The 21,669-nt window shown below is 36.8% G+C and overlaps 1 protein-coding gene across 6 annotated transcripts in view; it reads right to left on the bottom strand.

Annotated features, from left to right (window-relative positions):
* Positions 1 to 12,868: 12,868 nt before the first annotated feature.
* Positions 12,869 to 21,669, bottom strand: part of LOC142334623 (uncharacterized) — an 87,416-nt gene continuing 78,615 nt past the window's right edge. For 4 of the 6 annotated variants that reach the window (XM_075382811.1, XM_075382812.1, XM_075382810.1 and 1 more), the window contains exons 9-10: positions 19,014 to 19,584; positions 12,869 to 13,867 (exon numbers count right to left, since the gene is read on the bottom strand). In XM_075382811.1, coding sequence (XP_075238926.1) covers positions 13,595 to 13,867; positions 19,014 to 19,584 — 844 coding nt within the window. In that variant the 3' untranslated portion in view covers positions 12,869 to 13,594. Of the gene's footprint in view, positions 13,868 to 19,013; positions 19,623 to 21,669 lie in introns of those variants that run through there. The other 2 variants (XM_075382814.1, XM_075382815.1) reach the window with 2 other exon arrangements.

Genomic DNA, 21,669 nt, shown 5'->3' with positions numbered 1-21,669 from the left:
TAATAGGACCATAAAAAAGATTGAAAAGTCGAACCGAACTCCAGAACCTTTAATGTTTTATTGAATCCTGAAATCAGCATGAACAAAGCCCACTTTTCATCCAAACACAAAGGAATATTTGTAGTAGAAGGTCATATTGTAATGAAAGAAAGAACAAGTCTGCCGTATTGCTCGTACAAGATGGCGACGGATTCGCGAAAACGGTGCAGAGAATAAAAATGCTTTTATTGATAAAAAACCGGAAAGACCAAAAATCATGAGAGATCGAAGATTTGAATTAGGAGCAACGCATTCAGCAGCTAAAGACTCAAGACTACCTGCAGCCCTAGTTCTCCAACTCACAGTATGCATTGACATCCAATTCTAATTTCAATAACATCACATCGTTTTGAAAACAATACGCCAAGTGTCAAAGCGTGAACTACGGCACGGGCATTTTGAAATAGCAAACATGAATCAAACGTTTTCTATTCTGGCAGCGGAAACATTACCAGGAGCTCACCGTAGTACTTGATGATCCATTTTAAAAAAATAGTTCTAAAAAGTTCTTAAAATTGGTTTGAAAAAACCTTTTGACATAAGTGTTTAACACTCTATTTTGGCGTATCAGCAGCCTTTAGACAACTTTGACACTGACAAAAAGACGAGGATTGTTTATATCATCAATCGAGTTAAACGAGTTAAATAAAGTGTCAACTGTAAAGCATCCTCCAAAATTGCCAGCAAAAAACCTGGATTCTAGGAGAGGCAGTCATATGGGTAAATTACAGAACAACTAGTGCTGTCAAAGGATGGCACTATGGAAGCCGATCCCAGCAAAGAATTTGAAAACATTAATGAATGGCAAAAGGCTGGGAAAAAATACAAAAAAAACAAAAAGCATAAGAGCTTAGACGGATAGGTTCAGAAGTCGATGGATGTATACAAATAGGAAACTATTCATTTCTTTGTTGCTATCGCCAATTTGTCAGCGTTGAATATTTAAAATTAGTTCTCTTTCTGTGAAAATTTAAGTTTGAAAACCAATTTAACATTTTTGAGGCTGCGCCTTCCTGTCATCACGGAGCTACGGCGAAGCTCAATATCGTGACTTGTTAAGGAATTCGAGCCCAGGGATTAACTCTATGAAAAATTCTAAATGGGAACAGAGTTTTTTAAACATTTAGATATGAATCTTAAACAGCATAGCTGTAAACAAAATGTCAATTGAATTCATTTAAACGTTTTAATTAAAAGATTAAATTTGGTTTGGATTTGCCCATTGATGCTTGTTGTAAAAGTAGGTTTTTAAACTTAGCTTTGGTCGCTTCATGCTGAATCCTATTTCGTATTGAAAAAAATGCGGGGTTAAGTGACTAAGGGTAGAATATATACGGTATTGAATTGTAGCGGTTTCAAACAATTGTGGAAAGAAGCAGAGCCCATATGATTCACTGAAATGTTATTTGCGAGGGGAAAGATATCTTTTTCGAAACAATCGTCAATCCGCTTCATTTTGCTTCATTCATCAGCTTGCTTCTTCCTGCAGACTGCTGAAAGTTGTTAAGAGGTCAGGCGATAGCAAGTATAATGAATACCTTGTATACTGTCAAACAATCGACCACAAAGGCATTCTTCTTAAGATCAGTTATTGATACGAATCATCCGGAAATTTTTAACAACCAGAGCCCACTCAAGAACTGCTATAATAATAACTAACGACAATTACTGGCCTAAAGAAGTATTTTGACAACCTTTTTAATTTTTTAAAAACAATACTTTGAGCTAACATTATTAGTCTTTACTTACATCTGAAATATGCCAACGGGTATAAATCAAAGAAAGGAAAAATATCTTGAGCTCAGTACGTACTTTACAAAAACTTATTCACACGGTATCAAATTTTAGAATCTCTTTGATTGTTCCAAAACCTGCCGTCCGTTGCCAGAATTTGTTATTATACACATTCGAGTCTGTTTTGAGTTATCCTACGATGCGCTTTAAGGAAAAAACATTGAATGAGCATGTCAACTCTATAGCGAATCAGGCCATCGCATGTGAAACTGATACAAAATAATACTAATGATCGCAGATTGGTTTCTTTCAGGTTTGGCTGATAAAGATTACTGATATCATCACGAGTGGCAACTACAAAAATAGCTGACAGTCATGCTGTATAAACAAAACCGACTAACGTCGGGCAAACTGCTTTCAAACGACCAACCAGCGGTTGGCTTCGGTAGTAGCTAGCTGGAGCTTAGGGATGCTAGCATCAGGGGGTGACCGTAGTGGGGGGAGGGGTCAAGCATTGGGGTGGGGGGGGGGTGGTCAGGCAGTGGAGGGAGGGCACGAGGTGGGGGGGGGGGGGGAGTTGTAGGGTTGGGAGGAATGGACGGGAGGGGTTTGAAATCGCCAGGTGGAGGAGGATGAACAAGAGGAGTGTTGGGGGGAGGTGAGTGGGGGGACTGATTCGAGGAGAAGGGAGGGGGCAATGTGAACTGCCCTTTGCACCATAAAATTGTCTCCTCAAACGATTTGATGAATCCCATGCATAGAGACTAGTAAGGCGTACGGCTCTAGGAGAGCTGCTCAGGCACCTAATGTCCTCTGAACTTTAGCTGTTTATCCCGTTTTTGAGGACGAAAAGTTAAAATGGTCAGGAGAAAAATTGCAATAAAAATAGGCCACGGGACTAATGTAATTGCAACAAACTTCGTTTTAGGGCAATTAATTACGGTTATTGCATGGGAATTTATAGGTTGTAGCTACACTATAAAAGGGGATAGTCTAAATGAGTGACCATTTCGTTTATTTTGATATGATCAAAAGCAGTGCGAGCAAAAATTTAAGTTTTCTGAACGCCAAGACGAAAATGGAGAGAAAAGGCAGACTTGTAATTTCAATCAAAAATTGCGAGGGGAAACTTTTTTGTGTCGTTCTGTGCTGGCTAAATTTCCGGATTGAGCAACCACAAATTGAACAGCTCTGAAAAAAAAGATGACTAAATTTTCAGGTATCATTATTGTGAGTGGTGAAAATCATCTAAGCAAGCAAAGTTTCAACTGCCTGTAATTAATTAAGAGAGGTCGCTTCACTTGCGTAGAAGACGGACGACTTGGTGCATTTGATAACGTGAAGTTAATGCGACCAATTAACCAGAAAGCCAGAAAGCATTAAGTGCTGATTGCTTTTCCCAGCAAATGTACATCGGAAAAAGGCAGCGACAAGTCAAATAGGTATTTTTGAGCGTTTTAAGCTCATTTTCAATTTCCTTTCCGCTCGTGTAAAGTTTAATAGACTTGAGCTGAGGCTATTTTCACTATTTTTTAAAATCAAAACAAACCATTGCTCCTACTTCATCATCCCATGAATTATTTCCTGACTTATCAAATGGCTTCAACGTTTCCAAGATCCGTTCAAATTTACTTAAATTCGCATCGTATCCCTATTCCTACAGCACTGTTTGAAAAATCTTGTTTGATTCACAACCAATGATTTTGTTAACTTATTTCAACAACTGGGCAGAAAATATTGCCCGTTTTTTCGCAACCAATATTGCTACCAAAATCCCAAAAATAATTGACCAGTTTCCCACTCCTGCAATTTAGTTATAAAGTACAAATTTTTAAATGTCTGATTTGTAGTCCAAAAATTTTGGTTTTGGTATCGGCATATTTGATTATAACAAAGCTGCTATTTTGGGCTCTGAATCTCACTGAAAAAAAAGACCAATGTAACTTAAACATATTATTCTGCAGGTAACTGTTATCTGAAATATGGCAATCAACCTATCGTTTGTAGATGATGAGTCGAATTTTGAAGACACCAACGAAACCCATTTATTGCATACGATCAACAATCAGTCATTTTCTTGGAAATATTTGGTTGACTTTCCGTTGTTCGGGATATTTATCTTTATAGGAGTAATCGCCGCAATTATGAACCTGACACTTTTCTCAGAGCTGCTTCAAAAAACAAACAAGATAGCTAGCGATTTGTTGGTCCTTGCAAACATGTTTATTGACGGATTAGGAGGAGTCTACTTAGCGTTCCTTGGAATCGTGGGTCTAACAGAACTTGATTTGGACCGGTTCTTCAGCATCAATTCTTTGAATTGCGCGGCTTTCCAGGTTCCCAAAACTTTTTTGATACTATCAAGGCTTGGGCTGGTATTACTAATGGCAGCCAATCGATACGTTGTTGTTCGATACAAGCCCATATATAAGAAGCTTTTCGACAGAGCACATATGATGTGTTATATGGCATCCATTGTATCTATTGCGTCAATCGGGACAGCTTGTCATCTGGGGGTGTGCATTATAGATCCGGACCACAGCACGAGGGTTGTGGAGATGCTGGTCCGTATTTCAACCCAAATAACGCCCTTTCTGTTTGCACTCTTAGTAATCGCGATATACAAGGAGTACAAAACTATTTCTGGACGATTCACCAACAACTTTTGGCTGCCACTTTTAAATCCACTGAAAGCCTGCTTCTGCGGAAACACACCAGATTCCTCATCGACCACAAATATTCAGGCGTCAGATTTCATGGCTCCAAGCACGGTTGTACAGTCACTTGCCGCGATTCCCGACAATTCGAGATCGCTGGTCGATCCGAATGTTAAGGCAAACCTAAACTTACTGCTTCCTGGTGATCCTATGAGCTGTGAGGTCTCGGTGGTCAGCGATGGCGAATATGAAAATGAAGGTGAAAATCAGGTTGAACAGGGAATTGTACCGTTGCAAATCACAACAAACTTCAATACTGAACCTGAGGACTCCGTGTTCCATGAAGAGACCTTTATTCAACCAGTTGTGACACACATGGAAGGAACTGTTGCACGACCGCTACCACAACCTCGGGACACCTTGGCAGCTCGGTGGCGCATCGCTAATCGAAAAGCCAGACACGCCAGAAGAACTAGCAAAGTTCAACAACAAACTCATTACATCACCACAGTATTCATCTTCATATGTTGTTCATTTCTCTTCATTTTGTTCGCCAGTTCAGTGACAACTCTTTTGTGCCACATGTTCCAGAAACATCTCCCGGAGAATATAGAACAAAAGTTTGACAATCTCATCAAAACGTTCTTTGGAATCAACCTCATAATAAACCCGTACCTGTTTGCGTTCAACAATACTGTCCTCAAGAACAGGCTGAGAAAGAACAAACTAGCTGAGTTGGTATTGGGATCTCTCCAAGAAACTGAAAACACTAATCACACAGACGAGAACACAACAGCCAACGAACTAAGCAACTTCCTTATCAATGAAAACAACATTAGTAATGAAGATGGTAGTATTAACGTAAGAGTAACCATGGCCACTCTTGACCGAACTAACAGCAGAAACAGGACCGATATCATAATCAGCAGGAATAACACCCACATGAGCGATGAGCCATCTGAAGAACATGGGGGAAGTGAACAATTTAAAAGCGACATTGGTCATGACTATCAGAACTCCGACTTAGATCTCGACTTAAGAAAACTCTCAGAAACTAATTGATGGTAGGCACTATTGACTAAAATTACATCTTTATTTACTATCACCAATTCCACACACTAATAAAAACCCAGCATCGAATTTTGTTTTCGTTATCATGGCATGAGCAAACCCCTTTGAATCTACCACTAAAGTTTTCTTTTCTTTCAAGGTTTTTGTTTCTTAAGCAACAAAGGCCATGCAAACAATTTCTGATAGTCATCAACTTGAGTCAAGCATGCATAATTTCACAAGTATATATGGAGTCTTTCAACAGACTCGGCTCCAGAAAACAAACACGCGAGGTTTACATTTTCACTGCTTGCATTTTAAGCTTAATCGCAGTTATATGAAAAACCTACTTTAACTGTAGCAAATTGTTCGTGCCATTCAAAGATCTGAGTGCAAAAGAAAGGTTCAGCTTTCTAAGAAAAAGTTGAACCAAAAATTTTATCGCTCGAATCAATCTTCATTCAATGAACTGATATGCATATTTTTGATAAAACCGTATATAGCCCTTGTTGGAAAAAAGGTACAGAACAAAAAATACGGTTAATTTCATAGATCAAGTTTGACTTCAGTTTCTGGTTTCTCGAATTATACGATTTCATCAAAATAAACAACCACTATAATTCAGACACTTGAAACATTGAAACATAGGGCGAAAGTACTTTCGAGTTTGACCCAACAGCTGGCTGAAATAAACCTTAACTATTCAAGTTGAAGGCTGTTTTGTTGACTGCGAAAAAGATCAGCTCATGAAAGAAGTGTTTCCACTTAAACATTCAGCTTGTGGTTTACCACATGAAATAAGAATCAATTGGCACGGGACTATCGGCAGCATTTTCAAACGTAGGTGAAAATTTTATCACTCACCTTCTGAAAAAATAGGGGAAAATATGTCGAACTATTGACTGGAGACGTAGAGAGGTTTTTAAAGACAAATATTCAATCAGAACGTTGAATTGTATTCTCAACATCAATCCCGAACAAAGGCAAAAAGTAAAGCACTTAAAGAATGCTTAAGTAATAAATAAAAAATTGTTCAATTGTTCAACAGAAAACTTCTCCCCTTTAATTCAATCATACAGACTCATCAATACATTAATAATTCATTGCCGCATTAGAAAGAATTGAGTTGCAGAAAACAATCTGATCTCTAAGAACTTGATTTTACTGGTACACTACTGTTTACAATTTTTGCAACCTATCCTGTTGAAACTTTTTATCTTCCAGCCTTTACAAAAAACGCATGATTAAGCACAAGTGTCGAGACATAACCAGACCACTCCGGTAAAAATGAATCTGAAAATTAAAACCAATTAGAGTCTCGATTATATTTTAGCTTGTTTCAGTCGTGTTTCGATGAGAATACATTCATTAAGGGGCTTTTAATGACAGGTTATAATAACTGCGAATTAAGACAAGTGAAGACCAATTTATAAATGAAACCCATTTCAGTGCGCTTATTATTTGACTATTCGCAGCTAGTTGCCCAAAATTGAGAGCAATTTAGATCACGAAGAATGTCAAGGTCAAAATGGTCAACCGAAAAGTCTAAACGGTCACGCGTAAAAAAGTCCCTCAAATACAAAAATTGAAACAAATCTTGTTACAGAGCAACAAACGAAAAACGAAGAGGAACAAAAAGCAACTCGCTCTCATCAAAATTCTCAATTTAATAGAACAAATTGAACTGTTTTCCTAAAAACTTTTGAAATTCCTGTGAAAAAATAGAAGAACAAAAAACGTTACTCACAAACAAAATTCACCGGAACTTGGCTTGCCTTGAACTCGAAAACCATGGACACATCAGTAAAGTCTGCTGACTACAGTAGACAGGATAATGAGTAACTCGTTCCAAAGAATAAAGAAATAAGGATATCTGGGCAAGATAATGAACTTTACAGGGCAAATAAAGTTAAGCAGGAAAATGGCAATCCAAAAATCCTTTAACGACTTTCTGCTGAGACCTACCTTTAGTGGACAGAAATACTGAAAACTTTCATTGAAATGACAGAAGAAACTTTTAGCATGATTGCGAACGATTTTCAGCAACCTGAATAATTTGGGCAAAACACTTTCTTCGAGTCTAACCCAACAGCAGGCTGAACTAAACCTTAATTCTTCTAGTCAACCTGAAGACTGTTTTCTTGACAGCGAAAAAGATCTGCTCATGAAAGAAGTCTTTCCACTAAAGGTGCAGCTTGTTGTTTGCAACATGAAATGAGAATCAATTGGCAAGGGACTTGAGGCAGCATTTGCAAACGTAGATGCATTTTTATTGCTCACCTACTGAAAAAATAGGGAAAAGGTTGAACTATTGACTGGAGATATAGAGAAGTTTTAAAGACAAATATTCGATCCGAACGTTGAATTCTATTCTCAGCATCAATTCTCAACAAAGGCAAAAAGTAAAGCACTCAAAGAATGCTACAGTAATAAATAAAATTATATCGTTCGATTGGTCAACAGAAAATTTCTCTTCTTTAATTCAATCATACAGACTCATTAATACATTAATAATTCATTGCCGTATTAGAAAGTGGGTTGCAGAAAATCAGCTTATCGCTAAAAACTTGATTTTGCTGGTACACAACCCCTTACATCTTGTGCCAACGTTTCCGGTTGAAATTAGCGGTCTGTTCGCTTTTACAGAAAACTCACGATAAAGCGCAAAAACCAAAATAGTTACTCACAGAAATAATTCACCTGAATTTGCTTCGCCTTGACCTCGGGTTAGGAATGCTAGCATTAGGAGGCGGGGAGGGTGAGCGGAGCGGGGACAAGCCATGGGGGGGGGGGGGTAGGGTTGGGAGGGCTAGACGAGAGGGGGGCCCAAACTGCCAGATTGAGGAGGGTGGACGGGAGTTTTTTTTTTGGGGGGGGGGGGGAGACTGAGGGGGTCAAACTTTTAAGATTAAGAACCACCCTTCCTCATACTCACTAGTAAGGCGTAAGGCTCTAAGAGAGGTGCTCAGTCACTTGTTACCCTCCTGGCTATAGCTGTTTACCCCGTTTTTGAGGACAAAAACTTTTACAAACAAGAGTTACAGGAATCACAAGTCGCTTTATTTCCCAGCTCAGCTGAGCTGAGCGGACGCTAGATACATTAAAGCAATTAGTGACCAAAACTCGATTCTTTCTCAATTTAAAAAATGAACACATTTTTTAAATCAAAGAACTGCCAGTATCTCACTCAATCTCCATAAAGTTTATAGACGATACAAATTTGCCAATACAGTTTAACGAAATTTCAGCAAAGTCAAATACCTCCTTTGTATCAGTCAATTTTAAATCTTATCATAACTAGCGTCACTTCAACAAAAAGCATTTGAAAACAAATTCTACAGCTACTTAAGACAATCATAAAACAAAATCTCGATAAAATTGATTTTCAAATTACAAGTTTTGAAACGTTTTTTCATCTAAACTTGAAGTAACTGTGGGTCTCAAACTCAGTAATTGACCATCATGGCTTGAGCGGCAGGTTCAGGCATACCGTGTTTAGCCATATAATGTTTCTTTAAGACAAATTTGTGCTTGCTGATGTAGTCGCAAGTCAAACAGCTGTAAGACACGCTATTCGGTAGATGCTTAGTCTCAATATGTCGCCGCATTGATGTCAAATGAGTGCATTCCGAACCGCAAAATGAGCATTTGTAACTCCTCTCATCCGAATTTGCGTCCTGCATGACTGTCAACATAGAAGAAACGTCAATTTTTTGAGGTGCAGGTCCTGACATTGAACTGGCTTCAGGTCGTGCTACCGTCAACTTTGCAGTTTTCTGTTGGGAATTGTAGGTTACGCGTTTTGAGTCATGACGTGATGAGGGGCACATGCGTTTCAGCGCATTCTTTAAATTCTCAAACGCCATTGTTTTGTAAGAATGAGTCAATTTGGTTGTAAATATGATCTTTCCAATATCTGTTGATGTACATGAATCGACAATACGCTGAGCTTTTGGCTCACTGAGGTCTGTTTCAATCAGCGATTCAAAAAAGAAGTTATCAGCATTAAAGAAAAGCTGAACTTCAATATATTCAACCATTTTGATGTCTGAAGGTATAAAACTGGCAGCCTCTTTCACCAGTGAAATTTTCGCGAACATCTATTTTTGACAAACTTTGTACAAAAACCAAAGAAGGCAAAATTTAAAAAAAAGCGTATATGTTTTTTGAAAACAATCTTTACAAAATTTATGAAAACCCTGGCTACCAAATGAAGCGCTTCAATGCCTTCATTTGTACCTTCATACAAAAATATTGAGACCTGTCATCGTCCTGAAAACTACAGAGAACGAAAACCGGCAAAACTACAAAGTCAATTCAATTTAGAGACGAAACAGCGTCGAAGCGTAAGAAACCATAATCTATTAACAAAAAAACTAAATATAATCAATTGCGCCTTCATCCAACGAGATAGTGCGGAATGAGACTTATCATTAATGTGCCATTAATGTGATAAGGAGACAAGGCAGATGGGAACATGGGAAATGTCTGAAAATTAAAAAAAAAGATAACAAAACTCGTCGTATCAACAACAAAAACCCTTACTTAAGTGATTATAAAATAAAAACAATGGGGAATACAATATATTTCTTTTGAAAAAAGAGTGCGACTACACCAAAAGCAGGAAAAAGTAAGGTTAAAAGTAAAGTAGGTAGAAAAAAAGTTTTTTGAAAAAAAAACCATCAGTCATTAGAACAAAAAACCTAGCAGTGAGACTAAATCAAAAGACTGAACTAACAACGAAAACAGGCCGAACTCAAAAGTTCGCAACATTATTACGCAGATTACAGTGACCCATTAGAATCGGATTCTTTTTAAATTGTACAAGTCCAAAATTGGTCTTTTTATTGCTGTTTGTTCGTTTAGACAAAAAAATAGTTCCATGTCTTCAAAAAATGCATCATCTGACCAAAAAGTCAATATCAAAAATATCTGATGAATTTTGCATACTTATCGAGTTAATTTAGCGAGCCATTATGTATCGACTAAGACCTTTACATTTTTTCTTTATTAGCTGAACAGATAACAAGGTAGAAATTTGATTATTAATCAGACTTGGTCAAAGACAACTAGAACATCAAATGTTGGCAACACTCAAAAGTCGTTAGAAACATTCCACGAAGACCATTTGTCGGAGCCATAAAAATCAAGAACTTTACACAGGAAACACAATAGTTGTTTCTTGGACCTCGTTTGAACTCTGAACTTAAATGGACTGCTTATTCATTGGATGTTTGAAGGAAGACTTCTTGCCTATAATTGGAATGAAAAAATGCCAAAATTTTGAAAGACATACCCGAATAACAAGCCGAATCCTTGTCGTTGCAAAAATCAACAGTGAGACCAAACTGGCCTTGCTGTCGCTGCTCAACTGCTAAAAAAACTCAACTGCTCCAATCAATTGAGTAAGTTTTTGGTAAACCAAATTCTTAATAAATCAAAAATAAATTTTGCATTTTCAATAAATATTTAAATTAGCAAAAGAGCGCTAAAAAGTTAGAGAATAAAAAAATTAGCAACAACAAATTTTAAAGTGTTCAAACAGTTCAACAAATCTCTATCTCTTAACGTAAAACCAATGAGATTTGATCAAAAACTAAGTAAAATAGCAAAGAATGTGAATAAAATAGCGGAAGTTAGGCTAACGTTCACAAGACTTCAAACCGCCGTAACTCCTCGGAAAAAGCGACATTCAAAAATATTTCAAATGTGAAATACGCTCAACAAGCTTTCTAATGATACCACTCACAACTAAAAAGGGTCGGAACAAAAATACGCATTAGTCTGTTAGCACACGGTTACCAGAACAAAAATTTTGCTCATAGGGGACAGGAGGAACGCTAACGATAGAGATCTGAGGAATTACAAAATAAACGAAAACTTAAATTTGAAAGCGATGTCACACCACAAACAAATAAGTGGTGTCACACCACAAACGAAGTCACACCACTTTCATAAGCCCGTATGAACAAATCGATGTATCTCTTTGCTCTGGAATGGTTTTTATCGCTTGATGAGAAATGGAAGTATTCATTACAGTTATTTGCCAACATCACCTATTTGTAAAGCAATTATAAAGGGTGACCAGGAGAAACTGTCAAAGCATTTATAAAATTTATTCATCCTACATGCGGAACCAAGTTATGTAATTAACCATTGCAACAGTCATGCTGCCAGAGAAAAACGAAAAAAGTAAATAATTTTAAAGATCTGCTGGCTGCTAAGAAGGATGTTCTCTCATTTTACGAAATGAAACAATTGTTAAAAAAATTATGGAAACATTTTATTTTTATAATTAATTCGTCAACTCGTTATTTTGCCGTCTCCAAATCTGAACGCATTATCTGTAGATTTTAAAAATGTATATTCAAATCAGTGCTTGGCGAAAATCCTTCCAGGGCACTTTTGGGGTATTTTTGGGTACGGCAAGGTAAACCGCTGTAAAAAGTAAAAGCCTTTTACAGAAATAAATAAAACATCAAGGAATGATTAGGTGCAGCACAAATTTGCAAAGAAAACGTTGCTATAAAATGTAGTTGTTGTTTTAATTTTTCCACTAGCTTTCCCTAATCTATCTGTGAAAATGGAAGCAAACAACTGTGGTACTTAATCTCATAACAAGAACTTCAATGGCGCCACAACATAAAACCATATGCAAGGCATATGTGGTGCGCTATATTATGCTTACAAAATCCAGCAAAAGGACAGCCGGAACGTAGAACTAAGGTTTCACTTGAAAACGTCAAAGCCACTCGCCAAAATCTTGTGAAAAGCATTGGCTAGAATTTTGCAAGATTGTGGTAAAGAACTAGAGACATTAGAGTTCTTCAAAATCTTGTTTGTAAATTCTTTCAGCAAACAAAAACAAGGCATCCACAAAAAAACGAAGTGATAACGTTGTGCTGTTTACAATGAGAATTATAACCGAAAAACGTCAGAAAAACTGCTCTCCAATGACTATCAATGGACCGATCGACTCTGTTTTAACCCGCTTCAGTTGGGTGAGATGAATAGTAGGTGGGGAGGGGTAAAAAGTTTAGCACGGGGCTTCAAGTTACGCAACTACTGGTGACTATCATCATTTTACATCCCATTTCGGTCCCTCATTTTATTTCAGCTATTTAAACCCGCTTAAACGTCTGTTTGGATTTATTATTTTCTTTGGAAAACTCAGCAACTTAAAATGACCATAAAACGTATTTTTATATCACTATCAGTTTTTCTCAACCTCAGGATCGAATATCAAGCATCAAAGATCAGAAAAGTGAAAAAAACCTGAATTTTTCTTCGAGAAAATTTGAACAATAATTCTACCAGTCGGATATAAATAGTTCCGTCTATCCTTTCAATTCTACATAACCGCAGGACTTTGCTATATGCAAAAAACGTGGATCAAATAATAAATTGGCGACAATTCCAAAAATTTGCTATGAAAAATATTTTACATTCCATTATACTATCTACTCGAAATTTCAAAAGGCTTGAACTAACTACTTACAAGTGAATATAACCACAAACTGCACCGTGTCACTCAAATCAGTGAATACCAGCTAAGTTATATACAAAATAATTAGTAACTTTATCGCAAACAACTTTTATATCTGTCAAAATGCATAGCATGGCTGGGTTAATTAAGATTACGATGCTGAAGAGCTAAATAAAATTTTATCACCACAAAATTCAATATTTAAAGTGTTGCACAACAGGAATTTTTCTTCAAATATACAAAATAAATTACGTATCTCCATTGGGTATATTTGATTTTCCACGGCCATTTAAATTCTTGTATATTAAACACACAAACTTTTTCAGAAGAATTTGATTGAGTTACTCAAAAATCCAATTTTTGACTTTAAACTGCACATTTTATTTTCTTTCGCAGAGGCAATATTGACCTTTGATGACACTTTAAGCGATTACAAAAAGATCATATGTTACGCAATACAGCATAAAATCCTGGTTTGGAACTTAGAAAGATTCTTTGTACTGATCTGAATATTGCATGATGATGACTGCGTAAAATTGCTACGAAATGAAATAAGACTTTGTACGCAAACAATGAATAAAAATATCAACCCGGGCAACAAACGCAGCCAGACCAAATTCTTCACCTATCAGTTTTGACCTTTCGAAAAGTAGAAAGACTTGGACTTGGTTTCAGAGTTTTCATTGGTCAGTTGTCTATTGTACAGCTCAATCAGATGATGACTTCCTCTCATCTTATCAATGAGTGCCAAAACTGAATGGCTTTGTGAGCACACAACAATACTGTCAAGGTCAAACTGAAGATGCAGCTGCACTCTGAGTTTGTGTAGATCTTCCGATGCACAGTCGGTCAATGTTTCAGCTGTGTTAAGTAACAGTGACTCTTCGTTGTAAGACCATATCTGCAATATAAACAACTAATGATAAGAAAAAGGGATCTTTTCCTTTTCTGCTAGCATCCCCGCCCCCTGCCTTATATAGCCGTTGAATTTGCACCCCCCAGTTTTCGCGAATTGTAAGAGCGATATTTGCATTTCATTGAAACAAGAGTGTCTAGGTAGGTTGAAGGCACTTTTAGAATAGTTTCCTTAAGAAGTTAAAAAATCAAGCCCTCATTGAGGCCGATAACACCAAAAAGGATCTAATACAGAAATTTTTAATGATGCTTACGTTATATGCAACAAATTTTGGTTGAATACGTAATATTTTCCAACCATAGCTATGCTAGCTTTTAGTAAATGCATACTGCTCATATATGTTCACGTATAAGATAACTTAGCTACTTAGCTTTAACAATAATTTTACACATTTATAAATCGGGGCGCTAGCAGAAAAGATCCAGAAAAAGTGCCCTTGAAGGAAGAAAGGGCAAAATCATATTTTGCGGCTAGTTTTCTCGATACCAAAAGTTACTTCCTTAAGCCTACATGTCAAAAGTTCAAACTAAGAGAAACCACATCGGATCTCTAGAAACCACAGGAAGACGCAAAGACGAAAAGTTTCCAACTTGGTGATAACATCGGCTCAAGCACATAATTGTTTCAAAATGCGCACATAGCTGGTAACTATATTGCGCGAGTATAACTGCCATAGCTTCGTAGTAATGCCGAGTAGGGACAGTTTTTATACTGATTGCTGAGATGTTATAGTTTTTTTGTTATTTGTTTCTATTAGCTGCCATCAAATAGCCTTCATTTAGAGTGATAGATATTTATTTGGCCTTGTCTCCATCAATTAAAACTAGCAAAAATTGTTTTGAGAGAGGAAAGTCATTGCGAGAGCCGCGCCTGAACCAAAAATTTTGCACGCTAAGGAATTTTTTTCACCCCTCGTTCTCTTTTTGCACCACTCGTCAATTTGGTTCAGCATCCAAACCACTCCAACATTTTTCACGCGGTTCATTTCCCACCTCACAATTCACTCCAATAAAACTGATTATAAAAGACCACACTTCTCCCATACTCTTCGAGTCGTAAAAAAGACAACGTCCCAATACAATTCAAATTCTTCGAATTGTAAAAAAACCAAGAGAAGGCCTCGACTTATGAAAAGACCATGCTCGACCGAAAAGTGGTATGAAAAGACAATGCTGGAATCGAACAGTCCATGAAAAGACTTTAGCTGGACCTGATCGTTCAACTAGTCTTTGCCTCGACCCAAATTTCCAAATTTTTGATGCTGGACTTTAGCTCTACCCAAACATGATGCTCGACTTTAACTCGACCTAAAACGTTCATGCTGGACCCAAAAAAATTAAGTTCGCGCTGAAAACTGTCGATTGCTTATAAGGAGTCAACGGGTTTGACCGTTCAAACTATTCAATGTTTCTGATATTTTGTCGAACAAGGAACTCTGCTATTATGAAAATATTAAAAAAAGATTTTTAGAATCAAATGAACTATATTATAACACACTAAGTCATTGCCGATAAAAAGTCAATTGTTAGACTTTTGTTATCTAGTTGAATTCAGCCGAACATATAGGTTACTTCTGAAAACTAATTTATCTTAAGAATTGAATGTTTAAGGTTTTTGGCAAAAATGCACCTGTTTTTCGAAGGTGGACTGCTTGTTGCAACGCTAGTTTGGTGTTCCTGGTAGATGTTAGACGTCTACAAAAAAATATAGAAAAGTTAACCATTATTAATCCCACAAAAACTCAATCTTCGACTCTGGTCGACCAGAGTTCGTGATGAAAAGACCTTACCCGGGCCCATGAAAAGACTTTACCTCGACCTTAACTAGCTGGACCGTATATTTATAGTCAATATTGGACCCCCCCAAGTAGACTTATTAAGTCTTTTTTAAGTCGAGGTCTAAACCTGAGAACGTCCTTAAATAAGTAAGCATAGCTGGCAGATTGCCAGAAAATAGCCGTAATAGCTTCTTAGATCTGCAGTCTCAATAAAAACATTAAAAAAGAGACCAAAAAAATACGTCTTTTCATTGAAGGTTGATATGTTACATTTTGATTAAAAATTTGTAGAGTTTTTGCTGCCTCTATTAGCTGCTCTCAAACAACCTTCATTTCGAGTGACAGACCCATTTGACCTTATCTGTTTGAATTAAAGTAAATAAAAGTCAATTTCAAAGAGAGGAAGTCATTTTGAGAATGAGGTAAGTCAAAACTCGCTCCACTAAATTTGCTCCCCTAAGAGCAAAAAATGACGTTACGCACGCACTCTAGTTGAATTGCATGAACGATTGAACGAATAATTGCATGAACGAATGAACAAAAAGCAGATTGAAGTGGTTGTGACGTCATATGGTCGTAACAAAATTCGCGACGACGAAGCAAAAAACCAAGAGAAGGCCAATAATAGCCCCAGCTATTGCTGTGCCGCTATTGAAAAGACCAGAAACTGACAGAATTTTTCTGTCAAAAAGTGTTCTAATCTGATGTGCAGTTGGCTAGTTATACCAGAAACTGACAGAATTTTTCTGTCAAAAAGTGTTCTAATTTGACGTGCAGTTGGCTAATTTGATGTGCAGTTATATTATAAATCTTATATTAATCCAGCTTCTATATTGAAAGCTATTAAGCTGAATACTTATGTCAGCTAGCCAACGCTCTGATTAACTTTGATAACCAAATGTACTATAACTTAATGACCGGATTGTATTGGCTTATCGCATTTCTTTTGATTTTGCTCTCTACACATTGACCGTATTCACTACATTGCTGAATTAAAATAAGATTTAGAACATAACTGCACATCAAATTAGCCAACTGCACGTCAAATTAGAACACTTTTTGACAGAAAAATTCTGTCAGCTTCTGGTCTAACTAGCCAACTGCACATCAGATTAGAACACTTTTTTGACAGTGCAGTGCAGTATTCCGATGTGCAGTTATATTCCAAATCTTATATAAATTCAGCTTCTATATTGAAAGCTATTAAGCTGCATACTTATGTCAGCTAGCCAACGCTCTGATTAACTTTGATAACCTAATGTACTATAAATTCATGACCGGATTTTATTGGTTTATCCCATTTCTTTTGATTTTGCTCTCTACGCATTGACCGTATTCACTGCATTGCTTTATTCAATGCCTGAAAATCCATTCAGTTAAAACAGTGAGTGAGGTAAGTCATAAGTCAGGTACAAAAAACGTGATGAAAAGTAAAGCGAATTTCAAAGCGCTACCAAAACAGTCGTGAGAGGCTGACGGCGGCTATTAAACATCACAGTTGAATTGCCGAATGTGATTAAAAAACCACTACCGATAAAGCGAATTTTTGTTCAAACACCGTATTCTCACTCTACTTTAAAATTAGAGCAGAAAAATTTCACGCCGCGAAACTACTTGCTTTTTCGGTCCACTTCCTGTTTCGGCGTGACAAAAATCACTACTCCAATTTGACTTCAAAAATCATGAACAGATCTTAAAACATAGCCGGAAGAATTCCGGAAACGACTCGAAGGAGAAAATTGCCCATCCTTATGACTAAAAAACTGAAAAACTAATGAGAACCCTGAACCTCCACAAATGCCATAAAAAATTAAGAAAGAATAGAAACGGCATTTAGAATCAAATTAAACAAAAAAAACTATAAAAACTTAAGTTTGTTTTCAAATTGAGTTTTTTTTTACAGTGCAAGGAAACATAAAGCCGCATAAAATTCATTCGTAATTAGAGCAATGAAAGACTCGCAAAACATTGTTTATGTCATAATAGGCTAAGAAACTTGTCTGAGATAAAAAAAAGAATAACTTCAAAAATAGGAAAAATGGTTTTAAAATTTCTCAATTTTTCTGTCAATTTTCCTAAGAAAATGAGTTATACCAAGAAAACTTTAGTCAATTGGTATCTGAATATTTCTCAAGTAACAAGCTTCTATCCAAATCCCACTTAAAGCATTAAAAACAAAAAACAGGCAAAAAATCATTAAATTTTGTCTAAAAATCAGCAAAAACTGATCAAAAATCTCCAAATTAGCATTATCACTAAATTAGCATTTACTACTTGAAACCCTCAATTCCTACCTTCAAGCCTAAACATACCCGGCAGATTGCCGGAAAATAGCCGCCGTTGATTCCAATAAGCATGATTGGGATTGAAATAACAGAAGATATTGAAAAAAAAAGATTTTTGTACAAAAACATTTTTTAAGTCCGATTTATTTTGATGGCATTTTGTAGTTGAACATACTTCTGTTTCTTAGAGAGAGGCTACAGGGGCTACTATCAATAACAATAAGCATTAGAGAGAGGTTACTAATACTTATAGGACCGACGTTCAAATAGCGGGCATCTAAAATTGGGCTTTATGGGTTTATCCCGTTTCTATTTCTGACTTCAATTTTTTATACTGACTCTGTTCATTTTGAATTGCTTTGCTGAGCAACTGATGCTCAAAATCACTTTTAGCAGAATGAGAGAAGAGAGAAACTAGCCTAGAGAAGTCAAAAAGATTTCACGCACAATGTTGAAAAGGCGGCAAAATGAGGTAAAGCGAAACATTTTTTTATTCGACGAAGTAAAAAAAAAAATAGGAGCGCTATAATAGCCGGCTGAGAAGATGAGGGCGGCTATTAAAAATAATACAATGTCATAATCAAACCTCATAACCATGAAAAAATGCAAAAAACTGCTTTTAAAAGCCGCACGTGAACAAAAAAATTCGCTCGCTTAGAGAAAATTTTTTCACACATCAATTTCTCGCTCTTTCAAAAACAGCGGTATGAACAAAAACCACTCTCTTTTCGCTCCGCTCTTCACTTTTTTTCACCACCAAAATCACTCAAAATTTTTTCACGCGTTTCATTTCCCGCTTCAAAAATCACTCCAATAAAATTGATTAAAAAAAAGGACTTCTCCAATACTCCTCTTCGAGTCGTAAAAAAAGACAGAGCCCCAATACAATTCAAATTCTTTGAATTGTAAAAAAACCAAGAGAAGGCCAATAATAGCCCCAGCTATCGCTGTGCGGCTATTAACAAGATTTAATAAATTTTTAAGCTGCGACTAAACTAAAAACACGATAAGATCAAGAATAGACTTGCTATAGCGTTGCTGCTATCAGCAAACGACAAAGAGTACATACCTCTAATAAATTCTTGAAGCCCAAGTATATCAGACACTTCTCATTATGCACTTTAACATCCACAAGATTTCCACTAGGTTCTTTACCGCCTCTACGACTGGTTGGCGAAGAGTCCGCCCTCGAACGCGCAGGTACTTGGGCACACAGACGCTGGCTGATTGAATCTGTGAATGTCATAGCACCACTATCGGAGACTGATAGCACCAAACCAGATAAGCCCAAGAACCGATGCTTGCATCTGAACTTGTGGAATCGATCGCATGGTCTGAACTGGTACTTCCACGAATCTGCCTGAACGTCGAACAGACTTTGGACACAATCTTCGCGCAGAAACGATAATGTGTAGTTGGTCACGTCTAGGTAAGTTGCCAAAGACGCGGCGGGTGCTTGACATTGATCACAGAGAGATACCTCGAAACCTTGATCCGTTTCGATATTCCAAATGAGGGCGTTCTCTTCTTCTGTGAGGCAAATGAAGTAGATCGTGGAGTTGAGAAGACCGAAGTAGGATACAGAGTTCACTTTGATAGACGACGAGTGTTCTCGCTTCAAGATCAGGTTCAAACTATTGCTGAAAATGATATCGCTTTCACGTCAGATTATAGATCCCTTAATGCATATGATTACGATAATGAAGTAGGAAGCTTCAGTTTCTAATCCTTAAACCCACTTTTGAATAAAAATACTTATCGCATTTTTCGCAGGCCACTTAACAGGAACTCATTCTACGGAGTTAAATTTAACTAGTTTCCTAGTGTCGAAAGCAGCAGTTTTATGTGCTTGATTGACAGGGTGCGCGTTTTTGAATGCATTATTAGAGATGGCCTCCCGATTAAACTGTTCAGTAATTCTGAAGATGTCATCTGTCCAATAATCTTATATATTATTGTACAGTTTGTGTAACACGCAACATTATTAAGGGATAGCTGGCGCAAGTAATTTTATTATCAATGGAGAGTTCTGCTAGAATAACTGGAATATTAATAGACACAACAATACCGCACCTCAAGAAATGGAGTTTTAAATATATTACCGATCAAGGTGTCACAAAAAAAATTGAACAAAGGCCGTACACAATAGTTAGAAGATTGTATCACAGTTTAGAACAAAAAACGATACCTTTGCAAAAAATGCAAAAAAAGACGATCATGAGTACCGGTAGATTCAATCACATTACACCAGGATCAACCAAAGACAATGAGAAAAATACAAAATCTCATGGCAAAAGTTTTTGGGATTTTTTCCGTTTGTTCCCCATCTTAGTGGATGCATATTAATTGCACCCCCCCCCCCCCGACGCACGTGCCATATTTTTACACAATGCTTTGAAATAAATGGCACGTGCTCTGTATCTGCGGGATGCTTAACGTATTTGGGGGGGGGGGGGGGGGGTGGGACACAAACGGAAAAGATCCCACAACGCGGAGAGAACGAGCTTTTTCTCAGTTTTGTATTTTCTTGGAAAACAAGCAAAATTGGGAAACAATTGATGACAAAAACCATTTTTGTTCCGCCAAGATGAGCATAGCTTCATTGTATTTTTAAAGCACCAAAAAATAAAACAACCAAAAAATAAATCTTTAATACACCATGAAAAGAAGGTGTAAAAACATTTTTGCGAAACGAGAAAATTTTTTTTGCTCACGTGCACGTTTATAAGTATTTAGTTTCAAATCAAATATGTTTAGCAAATAGGTTAGATTATAGCTTTCTAAGATCTATGTTTTGTCAACGTTCACGCTGTTTTGTTTATTTTTCAAGATTTTTGTTTGATTTAGAATTAATTTTGATTACAAAGAATAATGGTTTTCGGGAAATCATTTTTGCTAGCTTTACGGACTGTAATTTTTGAAAAAAGCAAAGGTGAGGCATTGTTCTTTGAGCCTTAAATTTACGCCTACCCAGCGGAGTTCATCGTGGGATGTAGGGCGATGAAGTGCGAGAGAGGAAATGGATCTACAGGGTCCAAAACTCCAAAATTGCCTTCATATCATGAATTTAGGTCCCCTAACAGCTATGAATCACACACTTGAAGAGACTAGTAAGGCTCTTAGAGAAATGCTCAGCAAATTAATGCCCTTAGGCTTAACCAGTTTATTCCGTTTCCGAAAACAAAGGTTACAAATATTGTTGACCAGACAAAGAATCGCATAAAAAGAGCAGAAGGAGTAAGATAACATATAATCTTTTCCGTTTGTGACGCCTCAAAAACAAATTTAGTGATTGCATATTATTTCCAACCCCCAGACTCACGTTTCATATTTTTAAACAATGATTTATAATGTAATGGCACGTTCTCTTTAACTGGGGGAAGCATAACGTACTGAGGGTGCCCAGACGGAAAAGATCCGTCTTTTGCAGCAAATTCCACAACAAATAAAAAGGCGCAGAAATATTTGTAATATGGTGCTGGTGCGCGAATTGGTACTTGCACAGAATCTTCAACAGTTCATATCATAGTTCTTACAGCTATAATTGCAAAAAATACTTCCTTTTTGTCAATCAACTTTTGATATTATTGGGAAAAATAGTGTGGCACGTCATCAATGTCATTCCCAAGAAAAAGGAAGATTAAATGCATTCATCTGCAAATTTTAGCGCAATCTGATAACACTGCATTATTTGTCCGTCACTAAAAAAATCATAAACTGTCGTT

Source organism: Convolutriloba macropyga, chromosome 2 (genome assembly GCF_964194025.1).
Source record: "Convolutriloba macropyga chromosome 2, txConMacr16.3, whole genome shotgun sequence".
NCBI lineage: Eukaryota > Metazoa > Xenacoelomorpha > Acoela > Convolutidae > Convolutriloba > Convolutriloba macropyga.
Note: the sequence above shows the minus strand (reverse complement) of the source record. Positions and strands in the feature narration are given on the sequence as shown.